The sequence below is a fragment of the Corvus brachyrhynchos genome, unplaced genomic scaffold, assembly GCF_000691975.1.
Source record: "Corvus brachyrhynchos isolate BGI_N302 unplaced genomic scaffold, ASM69197v1 scaffold46, whole genome shotgun sequence".
Classification (NCBI taxonomy): Eukaryota; Metazoa; Chordata; class Aves; order Passeriformes; family Corvidae; genus Corvus; species Corvus brachyrhynchos.
Window position 1 is genome coordinate 2,609,542 of NW_008238838.1, and position 17,146 is coordinate 2,626,687.

Below are 17,146 nucleotides of genomic sequence, written 5' to 3' on the forward strand. Positions count from 1 at the left end.
ACCCTGGCGGTGGCCACATCTGGCAGCACATCTGGCATGCTGCCGCAGCTGGAGGTGGTGAGGGGTGTGTGCCCTGGCTACCCCCTCCCCAGCCTTGCAATAGCAGCACAGGATGTCGTGTCACTGCTGGGAAGGGGGACAAAAGGGCAAATCATGGTGGCGTGCCCAGGCAGTGGGGGTAACTCAGGCACTGCCCCGAGCCGATGGCACCGTTTCCTTCCGACTCTTTGCTGAAATTACTTCAGCCACAGCATTCCTCACTGCAGGGGAAAAAAATGCCTCTTCCTTTCCCATCTTCTCTCGGTCGAGTCAAGATAATAATAGTCTTTTTCTGATCCCCTGAACTTTCCCATCTGCTTGGTAAAACAATGGCAATTCTTTTTCCTCCTGGCCTCTCTCTCTGTCTTCCTCTCTTTTATTTTTATTCTCCTACAGTATAATTTAAAGCCAGAGCAATGCTGTAGCCCATGGGTTTTTCCCCTTCCTGTGACACACTGCTGTTATTTAAAATGGCTTTTCCCTTGCAGAGCAATGCCTCTCGCTGCCCTCCCAGCTCCTGTAGCAGGGCCAATACCTACACAGAGGCCTGAGGAGGGGATGACAGTCTCAAGAAAGGGAGCTCAGCCCAGTCTCCAGTCCCCCAGTCTCAGCCACCCAGCATCATCCATCCCTGAAATTCCTGTCACAACCTCCCCATCCCCCCTCCCCAGGCTCAGGGCATCCCCACCAGCCCCCCAGAGCCCCAAACCCAACCAACTCATCACCCCTGCATTTCCCTGCCTTCTCTCAATAAGCCACAATATTGCGAGTGGTCCTGCAGAAATGGAGACATCAGTGCCATAAAACACGAGGGACAGAGCAAGGCCACTGGGCTGGAAAATAGCGTGTCTGAAAAAATAAAGACGGGATAAAGATGATGGAGAGGCAACAGCAGGTCTCACCCAGCCGTGATTCAGATGGCTCTGGGGGGTGAAGAGTGGTCAGGGGGGTCCCAGGGGAAAAGGAGGGGTGGAAAATATCCCCCATTTGCAGAAAGTCGTGGCAGTGACACAGTCCAGGCTTGCCGTGAGCTGCCTGCGGGGGTATGCGTGGAGAAGGGAAAGTTTCCCAGATCCCCGTGACTTCTTGCCAGCACTGGGGATGGATTTAGCAGGTACTTGATGCTTATTTTTTTACTCTAATGCCATTATGCCACTTGCTTCCCATCTGAGGGATATTTCCCTAATGCGGCTGAAATACAGCTTAGCCGAGGTTACAGCCATTTAATGCTTTGCATTGCAATTGCTTCTTAAGAGCTTGTCCTGCGGAGAAAGCCTTGGGGTTTAAATTTCCAGCCGGAGGGACCCTTTGGTCCTGGATGCCAGCAGCTTTTTTTCACACAAATCCAGAGGAAAGCAGGGTGCCTCGAGTTTGGCAGGGGTTGGGAGTGCTTTCTCCTGCACAGCAATGCGGTTGTATGGAGGGGTTGGGAAGGGGTGTGGTGGATCTCCCGTGGAATTTTTTGGGGGTTCTTTGCAAAGCACCTGCAGATAGCAGGCAGGAGCAACCTCGGTTCTTGGTGTCTCTCTCCTTGCCAAGCCCTGTGCACCACAGCTTCTCCCAGAGCCAGCGAGGAAGCTGCCAGAAATGGGATGAGCTCCAGAGGAGCCAAGTTGCGACAGGATTTAATGGAGGAGCAGCGTTCCCACAAAAAGGATGTGTGTTTGAGCCATTTTCTCTGGCAGCATCTGTCGCTCTCCAACATCTTGGTACCATTGCAACAAATTATTTAACCACTACCCACTGCACCCCATCTGTTAGGCAGCCCTTCCACATGGATGGGGCCCTACTTCCCACCTTTCCAAAGGAACTCACCGGCAAAGGCTGAGCGCCAAACAACAGGACAAATTAAATCAAAAGCACAGCTTTGGCACCCAGGGGGAAAATGCACATCAGCTTTGACTTATTGCATGGCGCACGCTTACAAGAGAGAAGCAGCGGCTTTTGTCACTGCAAGGGGCCATGAAAAATGAATTAGGGCCGCTGCTGGGAGAGGGCACGCAGGAGAATCTTTCATTCCGGCAACGCTGTCCTCTCTCACCTTGGAAGCGGCTACGGGGAAAAAATCACAGGGAAGATGGCGGAGTAAAGAAAGAAAGGAGAGAGGACTTCGTGTTGGGCATCTCGTTGGATGCCTTGGGTTGTGGGAGAGAACATGGGAGGAAGAGTGGTGCCAAGAGCAGTGTTGTTGCTCAAGCAGGAGCACGGAGCTGCTGGGAGATGCTGTCTCCTCAGGAACTCTCTGGAGAGGGCTTGGCTCTGTGGGAGCCTTGACGCTGATTTTCATGTACCTTTTGCATTTGTTTCTGCAAGGAGGCAGAAAAGCTCCGTGGGAAGTGGCTCCATGCCAGTCACAGCCTCTGCCAAGCATCAGTCCCTCCCAGTGTCACCACAAGGGTCACCCTGCCTTTCCAGGGCCAAGGAGGAAGGTATCCAGCTCATGCTGGTGATAATGGGTGGATATCATTAGGAACAGCAGCCCTCTAACAAGCCCCGCACCCTTCTTTGCTGCAGATCTGACACCACTTAAGCTCTTTGTGAACTGTAACCGTGGCTAATTTGCTCTAACAGGGTAGCACGTGCCCTCTGGACCTTTTTCGAGGGTTCAGTGTCCTTACCAGCACCCCAGGAGGAGGCAGGGGCTGGGAGAGGCTGAAGACAGTAGCTGCCACTTTGCCAAGCCTCGAGCTGCCTGTGAGCTCTCCGTCTCACCGAAATAAAAGGGCTCATTCTTTATTCGACTCATTTACTCCTGAGTTAGAGCCTCGTTCAAGGGTGGTTGGTCCCCGAGTTGTTTTGTTTTGTTTCTTTAAATATTAATTTCCATAATCCATTTATTTCCCAAGGAACTACTTCTTGCAAACAAAAGGTTTAATGCTCCTCTTTTATTCCTGGTAACAAATAAGTTGTCTGAGACGTGCAAACATCCCGGCAGCAGTGAGCCGTGCGCCGGCTGACGCCACAAACCGCGCTAAGGATGCGCAGGGAAGGGGGAGACGCATCCCTGAGGGATCACGGGTGCCATGGCAGCATCTCCCTGGAGACACTCACCCAGAGAGGAAGGGCAGCGAGCCCGGCCAGCACCGGGAAGCCCCCACAACCCGGGATTCCAATCTTTTGCATGGAGGCGTCTCTGACATGCCTTTTTGAGAGGGAAGATTTGAGAGCCGAAGGCCGGGAAGCACAATAGAAGATAGACTGCTTGTACCTCATTGTCTGGAGAATAGATGGGCTGCAGGCTCCCGGAGAATAGGACCTGCCACTCAGGTGGCTTTAATAGAACAGGCGGCAGATAGATTTCAATAAAAGAAATGAGTATAAATATTGTTAGCGGAGAATAGAGGGAAAGTGAAAAAGATCTTGTTTAACGAGTCACAGTGGGAAACTTTCAAGGACTTTTAAGCTAAAAACTCTTCACAATGGTGCTATAATGGCTGGCTCAGGCGACTCGGCTGCGCTGCGTAGCATCGGTGGGGCGAGCGGAGTGGGCAGGTGTCCCTGGAACACCGTGGGGAAGGGCACGGCAGGGAATCCAAGACTGGTTTGGGTTGGAAGGGACCTTGAAGACCATCTCGTTCCAATGCCCTGCCATGGACAAAGTCACCTTCCACTAGACCAAGTTGCTCAGGGCTCCAGTGCCTTGCTTTGGCTGCCTCTGGAGTTGATGCCAATATATTGATCATATGTGACCTCAGGCTGAGTGGCCAGGAGATGTGGTGGCATCTGGAAGGTCTCTGCAGGTCACATGTGAGATGTGTGGCATGGGCCCACTTAATAGTTAAGTATCAGAGTTGTTGTACGAGATATGAGCCCCAAGGGGATCTCAGGGATGCACTGAGCAAATGTAGCCACAAACGTGGGTCCTGTCTCAGTTCTAGCTCTGTGTTGAGCTAGAAGTTGAAGAAGATGTCTTTCCTGGCAGCAAAGAGTGGAGGTTTGGCTGCAGGGCCACTGCCCTCCTGATGGCTCCGCGTTGGAATGTGCCTGACCAGAGCCCTGCCAGCTCCAGGAGCTCCCCAAGAAGATCCCCCAAGAATCCCCATGTCCTGACCTTGTGGTCACGGGCAGCCAGAGATGGAACCTTCAGCAATAGTCCCCTGTGCTCATGTCAGCACAAAATCAGGCCTGGGAGGGTCCTCTGTCGCATCTTGAAGCAAAACTCAAAGCACCATCAGCTCACCTATCCCCCAAAGAGCTGGAAGGGGAAGAGAAGCCACAGCATTGCATGGCCACATGCAAGGAGAGGCTCCCACAGCCCCAGGGAGGAGGGGACACTGATACCAGTGCAGGATAAGGACTTTATGGCCACCCCTGTCCCTCACAGCCTGTACTGCTGATCACAAGGAGCAAAATTGGCTGTGAGAGTTCCTCCAAATCCAACATAATAAAGGATCCAAGTACGGAAGACATGATGCTTTTCCTCTCTTTGGTGACACCAGTCACAGCTGGTGATGGTCACCACCCCTGGGGCGTGAGGATGAGGAGGGACTGCAGCAGTGGAGGGAGCTCCTGCCAACCTCCCACGTCCCTGAGTGCTGCGTGGTGCCAGGCAGCGAGTGCACCATCCCCTGGGGCTTTGCACAACATCAAGCCATGGAAACACGCTCATTAACATGGAAAAGCATGTCAGAGGAGAGATTTCCTTCCTTGTCATCGGGAAACTTCAAAACCAGAGTGGCTTGGCCCCGTCTAAGCACGCCACAGACTGATATGCTGTGTGCCTGTTGTCTGGGCTGATGGTCCCTCTTCTGAAGGCTTGCGAACATGAAGAACAGGAGGTTTGTACCCCGTACGTCATGTAGGTGTGCTTCCTAAAGGGATTGCTCATCTCAGGGTGGGTCACAGATGGAACTGGGCTGGAGCCTGTGATTCAGGGATGCAGTATTCACGAGAGGAGGAGAGGAGTTTGTCTGGGTCGATAGGGTAATCTTAAAAAAAATCATTTTTTTAATGATTGTGCTGGATGGTTTCCAGCAGGTTAATTACCCCTAATCTTTGTCCACTGGAGCATGGCAACATTAAGCTGGCACAGGGGAGCTGAAAAGAGGGAGTGCACGGAGGAGAAGCTGCCCTAGCTGGGGTCATTCACCTGATCAAACAAAAATGGGAAAGGGAATTTCAGAAATGCCTGAACTTTGTTCCTTATGTGTTAATTGAGCCATCAGGAGAGGCCAATACTGGTTAATAAGAGGTGAAGCAGGTACATCTCCCAGTTTGGCTGGGGCATGTACTGGAGGCAGCCTTAGCTCTCGTTTACCCACATACCTGGGGCTGTGTCATGCCTCCTTTGAGAGGGATTTGGGGTGATTTGGGGTGATTCCTTCCCCCTCCTCCTTCCCCATCCTCTCTGATTCTGCTAAACCTCCCATCCTGCACTTGTCTTCTCGCTGCTGCATGAAGGAGAGGTGAAGCGGGTCTCAGGTGCCAACAATTCTCTTATTACCTTTGTGTGTTTTATTTATTTACCATAAACTGTTATAGGATGGCCATCAGCACCGCAGCGGGGTGACGTTTGAAATATATGGCTCTCGGGTTTAGTGCGTCACTCGGAGCCGGGAGTCTGCGCGATGTTAATTTTTATTGCCAGAAGTAGCCATAAATTGATAGTTGAGAATTGCTGTAGGGACTGTAATTAACTAGTTACTATTTCACCTCCAAAAGGAGCAATGTTTCACGCTCTTACTTTTACTTATCTGGAATCAGCTGCTGTCAACATCCGCTGAAGCCCGTATAAAGATTTATAGACCTTGGAGGTAAATATTGACTAATGGGCAGCTTGGCTTAATGTTCACCTTGAAGGACAATAAATTGTGCTATTGATTGAAGCGAGATGTCAATATCTGCATTGTTGTAAACATTTTAATAAAATTATCTCCATAAAATATTCTCTTTCTTTGGCTGATCCTGGCTAGTGGGATCAGTGCCTGGAAAATGCAGCAGCATGGTGTAGTGGGCAGGGCAGTGCTTTGGGATCAGTGGTGGGACTTTGGGCACCCAGATACCAAACCTGTTGTGGGACCACTGTTGAGGTTGTGCCTTTGGGCTTTAGAGGTGAAAATGTTGCAGCCCTGCATGGCTGGGCTGGCTCAGCTTGATCTGAGGTACAGGGAGTTGGTACGGGCACAGGAAAGAGCTCCAAGGAAGCTTTTTTTAATGGCATCACAGGCAGCCTTCAGCCAGGGAAAGCTGTGAGCGGTGTCCTAGAGACCTGAACATGGCTGCAACAGTGAGCCAGGGGACAGTGGCATGTAATTAATTTGGGAACATGTGTTCAGTTTCTGGTGAGTTATTATCTTGTCAGAAGCTCAATGGAAGCAAATGGGGAGGAGGAGTCAGAAGGGAGATGAGTCGGGATGGGAAAACGAGGAGAAGCGAGGGAAGGAGAAAGGCATGGGGAGAGGAATATGGATGCAGGAGGCATCTGCCCACACCTCATCGCATCCGTGCCGTGTGGGACCCCAAGCACAGCCTGGCCATCTGTTGGGTTTGCCTTGGTGCTCCGTGCCACACCAGGACCTCGCCTCTGTGGCTTCTCCACTGCTGTGATGGTCAAGCTTCCCCTTCCCTGAGGCTTCTAACGGAGATCTGCAGGGCAAGTCCTACACAGTGCGTGGTGGTCTGTGCGTAGCCTCCTGCTCACTGAGCACGAGGATTCAGGCTCTGCTCTTCCATCTCCCCGGCTCGCACTGGGTTAGTTCATCATCCTTGGCTGATGAGCAAGCATTACACTTGTGCCTCGTCCGTGGCTGTTCCATTTCTGGCCTGTATTATATTATTAGTATTAATAATAATAATGATGGGTGCTGGCTGTGCTGGTTTTCTAGCTCCTGAGGAGATGAGAGAGCTCTCCATTAATTCCTGCAATATTTCAGCTCCTAATTGTGCTCAAGCAGAGACAGCCTTGAAAGTTCCCACCATCAGTTCAGGCAGAGAGGGGTTGGTATTTCTCAGGGAACTCCTGGAGCTGCAGGACTCTGGTCAAGCCTTGCCCTGAGCATTCCCAAGCTCCAGGTTCTTCCAGGCTGTGATCCCACAGAGTGAAGCAGCTTTATGGATCTGGTTTTCCTGCAAAGCCACTTGTATAAGAGAGGACAGGGGGATGGTGTCTTAGTCACCTCGTGTCACCCACTTCACCAGCAGGCAGGGGTCCTTTATGTCACCTAAATCTTTGGGATGCTGTAGCTGGCACTGAGAAAGCATCCCTGGCCAGAGCCTCTAGCAGGGATGGTATTCCTAATGCTATTGTCATCTGAGCATGATTTATATCAAGCTGTGCAGGGCAGAAACAGGAGTCAGCTCCAGCTCAGAGCATCCTGTCTCAGTCTGGGGCAGGCTCTGTTTGGCTGTAGCCAAATTCCCAGGATGCCAGACCCTGAGTGCCTGAACTTCGTGCTCTGCCTCTCCATCAGCCAATTACAGTGCACATATCTCAGACTTCAGTGCAACGCAGGCACGGAGGAAACCTTCATTCCCCAATTTCCTGAGCTTTTGCAGGTGGAAATCTGACCCTCGCAGTTACTTTGATGAAGTCTTTTGCTGGGGAACAAAATGCACTCGAGCTGCTTTGCTCCCTCATCAAACCAGGGACACAAATTATGGCTTGACTATGGCAAAAGCTAATTCTTGCCGTGTGCGAGCCGACTCCGGAACTTGGGAAAGGGCCTTTGGTTAGTTGGGAAGCAGTGTTATCTGAGCCTTTGCACAACCCAGAGTCAGATTTGTGTGCGAAGCATCTGAAGGCCACCGGCTGTGTCGTTACTTTATCAGCAGGCAGCGCTGTGCTACAGAGAAGCTGATTCTAGGTCAGCCACAAAAAGAATTTTTTCCCCCCCCTCCTTTTTTTTGCAGTGTCGCAGGGCCGCTGGATGTAACGCTGTAATTTGTGTGTCTCTAAAGGATATTGATTTTGGGGTAACGCCTTCATATCTCACCCTTCAGTTGCACTAAGTACTGATGAGCTCAGCGGTTCGCACCACGAGCCACTTGGGTGGGAATTTCAGCTCAGGGCTGAGGACACTGGTGGATGTCAGCAATTCATCAACAGGAAAACTCACTTCACTCCTTTCCAAAGCTCACAGGGCTGCCTTCCCCGTTAGGTCAGCCTGGGAAGGTGGGATGCCCATGTGTGGGCACAGGGTCCTCATTTCAGGGAGCAGTGGATGTGCAAAGTCCCGGGGATGCTGTGTGGAGGTGGCAGCTGTGAGGTCTGGTGCGGGGAGAGAGAGCCAAGGTGGGGTTTCATCACGGCTGAGCATACTTGCACTAGTTTGAGCTGACAATAGTGGCACCTGGGATTGCAGCGGCAGGATCCTGGCAGATGCCTGGGGTGCTCACTGTGTCGAGCTGTTCCAGGGCATTACAGGAATACCATCGGTGCTGGCTTTCCATGGTGGGTGGTGGAGTCTGACCACACTATTCCTGTGGCACAGGAGATGCCATAAAAGCATCAGCCGGTGGGATGCAGGTGGTGTGTGTCCCGCTGGGAGCCTCCCACATGTGGATTTTGCATGCATTTGTTAGGAGCAGGACGCACACGGTTGAGCAGTCAAGCGCAGCGAGTTGCGGCCCATCAGGTCACGCCAGTACAGACAGAGGTATCCGGGTGGGAAGTGAGGGCTGGCCGAGCTCACGGCATCCCCCTGGGGACCAGGGACCTGTGCTTGGCCTCTCTGCCATTGGCACTCACTCCCAGAAACAGCTGTCCAGAGCTAATTTATTTCCTAATGCTGCAGCAATGTTAATTTATAAATTACACTGGTAATTCGAGCTATTATTAATTTCAGATGGTGTAGGGCAAGCCTAATTAAAATATGACACCAATTGCCACACATATGTACCAAGGACTACCGTTTAAAATTTATAGGAATATTAAGTGTGACACAGGGCTCGGAGATGTTCCGTGCAGTAATTACAGCATCCTGGCTGCGGGAGATCCAGTGGGGAGATGTAAACAACGGGAAAGGGAGAAGTTGTCCCTGTTTTGAGGGCTGCAAAAAGTCATTTTTGCTGCTTGTTTGGGGGGAGAACATGGGGACTCTTGTGCCCCAACCTGCTCCTGGTCGGCCAAGCACTGTGCGTTTCCAGGAGTGGGTCAAAATAAAGTGAGCTCCTGCAAGGAATGAGGGCTGAAAGATGCCAGAGGGAAGGAAATGCCACTGATTGCATCTTTCTGGCTTTGAGTGAAACTGGAAGCTGCACTGCAGCCTGGATGGGGAAGAGGGGGACAAGTGCAGGCCCCCCAGAAATGAGCCTGGGGTGGCACAGGGATGAGGTGTTGCAGCTAAAGGGAGGTGTTGGTTCCACCACTAATGGGAGTAGACTTGCTGTGAATTAATTGAAGCTGAAAAACTAGAGAAGGGTGTTTGTGTGAGCTGGGTGAGCCTGGAGGTACCTCCCAGCAGGGCCGATGTGCAAAGGTGACCTCAGCTCATTTTGCAGGGGGCAGGTTTGCCCACTTTGCCCACCCTGAGCACCTCAGGGCCATTTTCTCCAGGAAGTGATGCTCTCAGTGAGGCCAGAGCTGCTGTCCACTGTTTGCAGAAACCTTTCTGGCAAGGATTTTCTTGGGATGGAGGGGCACGGGTACAAGAGCATTCCGGGCTGGGACTTGCAGGCTGGGTGTCCTAGTGCAGAGTGACACGCTCACACATGGTGACCAGCCAGTGGGCACACGTTTGTTGTGCCTCCCCATCACTCAGGGCCCTCTGTCTCTGCCTCTGCAGCCGTGGGCTTCATCAGTGAGGATGAGTACCTGGAGATCACGGGGATCACGCGGGAGCAGTCGGGAGAGTACGAGTGCAGCGCCTCCAACGATGTCTCAGCGCCCGTCGTCCAGCGAGTCAAAGTCACCGTCAACTGTGAGTACCTGGGGGCCATCAGGGGACAGGGGTGGGGCTGGACTGGGTCACTGTGCTGCCCCACAAGGGAGTGGCACTTGGAAGTGAGGCACACAAAGGCCCCAGAGCGAGACAGGCAGCAGCAGTTTTTCTGAGCAGGTGGTATTTTGCCCTATTTTCCCCTTCTTTTCGAGCTCCATTTTTTTCCACCACCTCCTCCTCAGCTGTCTCCATCAACCTGGGTTTTCCGCCCATGGAGAGATGCTGTGCTGATAACCTCTGAGGAGAGGAGAGAAGTGAGCAGTAAATAGAACTTTTTTTTTTTCTGTTAGAAAAAATGAGAGAGAGAAAGAAAGGAGCGTATTTCGCGCTCAGGCATACGTGAAGATCCTCCTAAGCCCCTCTCTGGTTACTCCAGTAGCTGGACATGTGGCACCCATGAGTTAGGGGCCTCTTGTTTTTGGAAGAGAACCCCCATGAGCCTGAAAACCTCTGGACAGCAGCACCAGAGTGGCAGGAGCTGAGCATGAGCTCAGAGATGATTTCGGCTCCTTCCCATGTGCAGGGAGAGAAAGGAGATCTTGAGGAGCAAGGGGAAGGGATAGGAATCCCCAAGGCTGCTGGGCATTGACCCTGGGTTTCCCTTCTCCCCACAGACCCGCCGTACATCTCGGATGCAAAGAGCACCGGTGTGCCCGTGGGACAGAAGGGCATCCTGATGTGCGAAGCCTCTGCTGTCCCCTCCGCCGACTTCCAGTGGTACAAAGATGACAAGCGGTAAGAGCCTGGGGGGCACAACAGGGGGGAAGACACCGGCCCCACCTGAGCTGCTCCCAGTGCCAGCAGCTTCGGCTCATAACCCTTGGCACAAGTCCGGTTTGGATTCCGATGCAGGTCCCTCTAACAGGAGCAGATTGTGCTTGTCCAGGGCAAATCCAGGCATTCCAGCTGGCAGCCAGCATCCACAGCTGCAGCTGCCACCCCCCAGGATCTGTTAAAGGCTTTGTATTTAACTCATCACATTTGTGGAGGGGGATTTTCCTGGGAATCTCTTTCAGCCCTGTTGGGGCAGGATTGCTGCTGCCGTGCCTCTGTTTGAAGGTGTTGAGGTAAATCCCTGCTTGGGTGAAGCGTAACAACCAAAATGGATATTGGCAGCATGAATCCAGGCACTTAAAAGTGGATGAAACCTCTGTCATCTCTTTAAACACTTTGGCCAGAAGGCAGCTCTTGGAAAGGCAAAAAAAATGTGGTGTTGGTCAAGACACAGGGTTTGCTATGCCCCAGAGACAGCCTGCCCTGCTTTGGGGTGAAAATGGACCTTTTAGGTCAACCAGCTACTTCTGTGTCCTGCCAAGCAACAGCACAGGGACATGGCTGGGGAATGAGGAGTGGAACAGCACAGCCCAGGGTAGGTCCCACTCTGGAGAAATTGCCTCTCTTTGACCTCAGGAAAAGGGGTTTTAACCAATTTTTGCGTTGATTAATCCCTGGAATGCCCAGAGGGGCCATGGTGTGGCCAAACACAGGACAAGCCACACCAGTCACTGATAAGGAGGGATGTTTCAGCCAAAAAACTCCAGTGCTCCAGAAGCTGGAGAGGAGTCTAGGTCTGCCTGCCTTGCCTGGTTTGAGAGGAAAAGAGCAGCAGAGTGTACAAAGCTGCAGATGTTTGCGTGGCAGATGAAAGGCGCTGCTCAGAACTAGGTCAGATCACGAGAGCCTGCGGAGCAGCGGCAGGAGCGGGCTCAGCCTGCTTGATCAGCACCCAGCATGGATCATAATGGGAATCCAGCACTTTCCGTGAGGAATTAGCAAGCAAAAGAGCTTCAGGAGCTGAGCAGGATGGGGACACCAGTACAGGGAAGCCCAAGCTCTTGGTTAATGCTTCAGCATTTGTGCTGGCTGAGAAGCCTCCCCACTGCGGTGGGTGCCCATCGCATCACCCAGCTGGGACACGCAGGGATGAGGGAAGAGGAAGGTGAAGGAAGGCATCCCGCAGAGCAGAGAGGACTGAGGACATGAGAGAGAAACCAGGCTCTTCTGTAGGCTGGGAATGAGCCTTTCCCAGATTCCCTCCCAGGCTTTGGAGCTTCCCTCTCTCTGCACAGCATTTGGCAAGTCCCAGCACCATCCCGTGACTCTGCAGCACAGAGGATGCCTCTGGTCAGCACGGGGATGGTGTGGGCTGGCAGCTGGAGACCCAGCAGAACAGCAGCCATCTCCCATATCTTGCCCAATACCTTCCCTCTTCTCCCAGACTCATGGGCACAACCAGGGGATAACTGCGCATGGGAAATAGCGGGCACTTCTTCTCCTGATGCCACCCCCATGACCTCCCGTTCCTCTTTTCTCCCAGACTGGCTGAAGGTCAGAAAGGGCTGAAAGTGGAGAACAAAGCCTTCTTCTCCAGACTGACTTTCTTCAACGTCTCCGAGCAGGACTACGGCAACTACACCTGCGTAGCCTCCAACCGGCTAGGGAACACCAACGCCAGCATGATCCTCTACGGTGAGTAGGGCTGAGGGAATCAGCCAGGAAAGGGGAATGGCTTCACAGTGACACCACCAATGGCAGAGACATGGCAAGGGTCTCCCATGTCTTTTGGGGGAGATGTGTGTTTGCTGTTGATCCTTTCTGCCCTTGGCATGTGGGCTGGAGGTTGTGGTGAGTCCAGGGAAGGGAGAGCCTCCAAACCTGCCTCCTGATTCAGGTCCAGTGTCTCCCACCATTCAGAGGGGTTCGGCACTGTGTTTGGGATCCGCCAGTGCAAAGTTAGGAGCTGGCTGCAGGTTTCCATCTTCTTGCTCTGATGAGTATCTAGGAGAACCTCTGTGTGAAGTCATCCCCCTGTGTTGATGGGTGGCAGGAGAGATGGTGCTCAGGGTCATTGCTGCCCAATTCCTATGTGAGAATAAACAGGCCCCCTGCTCCATCACCTTCCAGGTTGTGTTTTCCGCTGCTGCCAAGCAGATACATCCTTATTGTTGTTGCCAAGGAATATGGGAAGGTGTGGAGGGCAGGGAGGAGGAGAAGGTTTGTACCTTTGTCCCAGTGTTTTCCCTGTATGCTGGACCTGGGATGAGAGCAATGCATATCCCTCTGACACTGCTCATGTCTGGGATGGGCTGTGATTGATTGATGTGTTTGTCGAGCCTCTTCAGGTGGCAGCAAAACCAGAGCAGGGGCTGTGCTCACCAGGAGCCAGAACTGGATGACAGATCTCATCCCTGGGCACTGCTTGGGGATATTTGCCTGCTAGGGTGTGGGGTGTGTGGTTCTCACAGCTGAACCATACAGGAGAAGTGGGGACTGGGGACCTCCAGCCTCTCCTGATGTCACCCTAACATTGTCCTCCTCCTTGCCACCTGGTTGTTGTGCCTGGTCATCTCCTTGTCTCTCGTTATTGTGTGGTCAGAGGGGAGCAGAGCAGCGTGACAGATGAGCCTTCCTCATCCCCCGGCTCCATGGGGATGGCTCAGGGCAGGCTGTGCCCCTGGCCATGCAAAGCTCCCCGGGACAGGGAGCTGTCTCACAGTATGTGCTGGGTTCTGGAGTGTGCTGGGCCAGCAGAGCATGGGAGGCATGTGGAGGCCCTGGAAAGTGCTGTCCATGTCTTGGGGAGGGGCTGGATGGAGAGGGGAGCAGTTTGTTTAAGGACAGTAGAGAATGTCGGGCCTTGCCAGGGGCCACACCACAGCCGTGGGGTCGGGGAGGCATCACAGGATAGGTCTGTCCTTCCCTGCCACTGATACTGGCAGCTGGGCCAGGTTCCCCTGAGCTGTGACAGAGGAGTTCATCCCATCTTGGATGCTCAGACCCGTTTGCTCCCCCAATAAAGTCCAAGCTGTGTGTGATGAAGGTTTACCTGTGCTAAGCCGTCATTAGCGTTGCTTAGGAACTATCTCAGTTCACTTCCTCGCCAGCCTTCCTGGCAATCCAATAACCCCATGTTTTAGGGATACCAACACCTCTGGCACTGCAGAGCCACCCAGGCCTGGCTCCACCTGTGCTGCAGGTGTAGGGTGGCCATGCCAAGTGCCCAACATAGCCCGAGCCATATCCTTAGCTGTGATGTTGCAGCCTTCCAATGTGTTTATGAAGTTAAAATCTTAATTAGTGGGGGCCTTCGGTTCGGCATCTGCAGATCCAGGCTGGATGAACAGCCTGAAAGCAAAGATGACATCTCCCTGCTGAAGAGCTCTTAGTTCCTTGGTTTCTAACCCATTTGTGGGACTAGTGCTGTGATGGCAGTGTCGGGTGAGACCCAGGGAAGCATCCCACAGAAGTCTGAGCTTATTTTAGGATCCCCCCTTAGCTTTGTGGTCTGACTGTGAATTCCATCAGGGAACAAAATCAGACTCCTTTGGGCACCTGTAATTTCCATAAAGCTGCATCGTTTGAATGATCCATTCAGTCTTTAGCAATTGGGGGGCGACAGTTCCCTGAGGAGACTATGGCATACCAGGGCCCCCATCTCCTGGTGCAGGGCTCCCCAGCACCCCCAAGAACAACCCCTCCCTGATCATCAGCAGTGTGATGGCCCCAAGCGTCACAGGGCTGAACTCACCCGTCCCTAAGCAACCAGTGTCTTCAATCTGGCGATTAATGTGCCTTTATTTATCGATATATTTATTTATTTAATGGAAGATAAGAGGCAAGTGGATGCGGTGGCTGCGCTACCTGCGCATGAGAAATGTCTCTTCTGTGAGGTTTTGTGGGACGATTTTGTGACTGGTCCCTTTTCACTGAAACTTAGTGAGTGTTTTGGAGTTTTCCCCCTACAAAGGGAGGTTTAATCTGTGCAGGTACTGTGACATGAGCCTTTTTGGGGTTGTGTGAGAGGCTAATGTAGCATTCATCTTTTAATCCTTTTTTTAATCTAATTTTTCAGGGAGGTCAACTAGTGCTTTATTTAACATGTAGCACTCGTTATTCCAGACCTGCCGCCTCATTCAGCGGCTCATTTGGTGCTGTCTGGGATGTGATAGAGTGCTCAGGAAAACCACATCGTTCTGTGGAGTTGGGGAAAAAAACCAACCCTCTGCTTCTCACCCATCACACAGTCCATGTTGCTCCCAGAGGCGGCTGTCAGGCCATAAATCTATTTGGGATGTTGCAGGGTTAGCAAGAGGGTTGGGCCCTGAACTCATGGGGGAGAGGTGAACCCCCTGCATCCCCCAAATCCCAGCCCCTGTGCTTTGCCTTTTGCACAGGGTGCAACTACAGGCTTTGCCAGGTCTGAGGTCCCGTATTCAGCTCATCTCACGTTCCCTCCGAGATGAGGGGACCATGGCCCCACAGCAGTGGAGTGTGATTTGGGCAACAGATCCCATTTCTACCCCATCCACTGGTTTTCCCGCCCCAGGTCGAGGGCAGGCTGAGGGAGGTGTCTCGAGCCTACGCTTTCCATTGTCCTTTTGCCTTAACTTTCACTTGTTCTTTAATTTTTAGAAGAGACAACTACTGCTCTGACACCCTGGAAAGGTCAGTAATTTGGGGGTCCCCCACAACGCCAGTGTTTCCCCTGCTGTTCCCCTTGGGCCCCTCTGGCTCCCACCACAACTCATCTCAGCGGGAGCCGCAGCACCCACCGCCTGGATCTCCTGCCCCACAACCCCACTGCTTTCACTGGTGTAGGGATGAATTAGGGCTTTCTTAGCCACCCTCCCATCCTGCCCCCTCCCTGCCAGCCTACTGTGCCTGTCTGGTGGTGGTCTGTGCCCTCTGCATGCCTGTCCCCATCCCATGGTGACCCGTTCCCTCCCCATTGCCAGGGCAAAGCAGGGATGCCTTCGGGCTGCTTTCCCAGTGGGTCTTGTGGCAGGTCCTTCCTCCTCTGGGATGCTTCCAGTGTCTTTTTTATGGGATGAGATAGAGGTGGACAGGCATTTGGTCCCCTTCCTGGTGTTATTCCTGGCCAGAACAGCCAGCTCTCTGCTGTGCAATCTTACTGTCCGGCCAACTGGCTTGGTGTCATCTTGATTTTGGGGTGGCTTCATTTGTGATGAATTGAGTGGTCAGTCCTTGGGACGACTTGTAGATGTCTGTGGAGGTAGTGTGTGAGACCTGGATTTGGTGCCTGGATTTGTGAGGTGTGAGGTGGCTGAGTGTGCTGGGGAGTGTTACTGGTGGGAAACCAGATGGTTGCTGATGCTCAGTGCCCCGGTCAGGTTTCGAAGTGAGGGAACGTGTCCTGGGGTTTCAAAAGCAGTTGTGAATCAGACCTTGTGGTCAGCCCTGCTTCCACAGGACACCAGCATGGATGCCTTTCTGAGGTCTTTTCCCACCTTAGTCTTCTCCTGGGCCAACTATGTGGTGAAAAAATGGGTGTTTTGGTGAAAGCCATTGGCTAAGATACCCTCCACATATTTTTCCACAGTGAGCTTTGAACTCCTCACCCCCTGTGATCCCCAGAGATGGGTGGGCTTGGCTCTTCTTGACCAGCCTCCTCATCCCATCTCCTTGAGGTGGTTTGGGCCCATGCTGAGCCCCACAGAGACTCTGAAGAGGTGCAAAACACCAACTCCTCAATGTAGTGCTGCTGGCACTGTCTCTGCAGGGTGGGCAGGTGGTTACTGTCCCTCCCAAGGGACACTAGTGGGGAACAACAGGGTGGTCACCCTGGGGTGGGCAGAATGTGCTGGGCAAAAACTGTCATCTCCCCTACAAGTATGGCTGGAAAATTGGGACCAGTTTGGAGGAGGGTGAAGGGGGCTGAGGGAGGTCGGATGGTGGTGATGCACAGGGAGTGGGCTCGGGATGGGGACTTAGGGCTGAAAAGGAACCGCAGGGGATCTTGTCCCAAAGACCAGCATTGGTGGGGACAGGGACGGCTGCTCCTGCATTCTTGAGGACAGCACAGATGGAGGGGGACACCCGGAGAGCTCTACCACAGAGCAATCCCACCACGTGCAACACCACCAGGGCCCCAAATAGCGTGACTTTTTTGGTTTTAATCTTTCTCTCGTGGTTTCTGCTATTTGTTGACTTTGTGACCAACCACGCGGGCGTTCCTGTCCCTTCCCGCAGGCCCCGGCGCAGGCATTCTTGAGGACAGCACAGATGGAGGGGGACACCCGGAGAGCTCTACCACAGAGCAATCCCACCACGTGCAACACCACCAGGGCCCCAAATAGCGTGACTTTTTTGGTTTTAATCTTTCTCTCGTGGTTTCTGCTATTTGTTGACTTTGTGACCAACCACGCGGGCGTTCCTGTCCCTTCCCGCAGGCCCCGGCGCAGTGCACGACGGGAACAACGGCGCGTGGC

General features: G+C 52.9%; 1 protein-coding gene across 1 annotated transcript in view; it reads left to right on the plus strand.

The window, feature by feature from the left end:
- Positions 1-17,146, plus strand: part of LOC103618562 (protein CEPU-1) — a 50,754-nt gene that overhangs the window by 32,405 nt on the left and 1,203 nt on the right. The window contains exons 4-8 of the mRNA XM_017738354.1: positions 9,762-9,896; positions 10,532-10,652; positions 12,235-12,386; positions 15,330-15,362; positions 17,108-17,144. Of these exons, the coding sequence (XP_017593843.1) occupies positions 9,762-9,896; positions 10,532-10,652; positions 12,235-12,386; positions 15,330-15,362; positions 17,108-17,144 (478 nt within the window). The remainder of the gene's footprint in view (positions 1-9,761; positions 9,897-10,531; positions 10,653-12,234; positions 12,387-15,329; positions 15,363-17,107; positions 17,145-17,146) is intronic.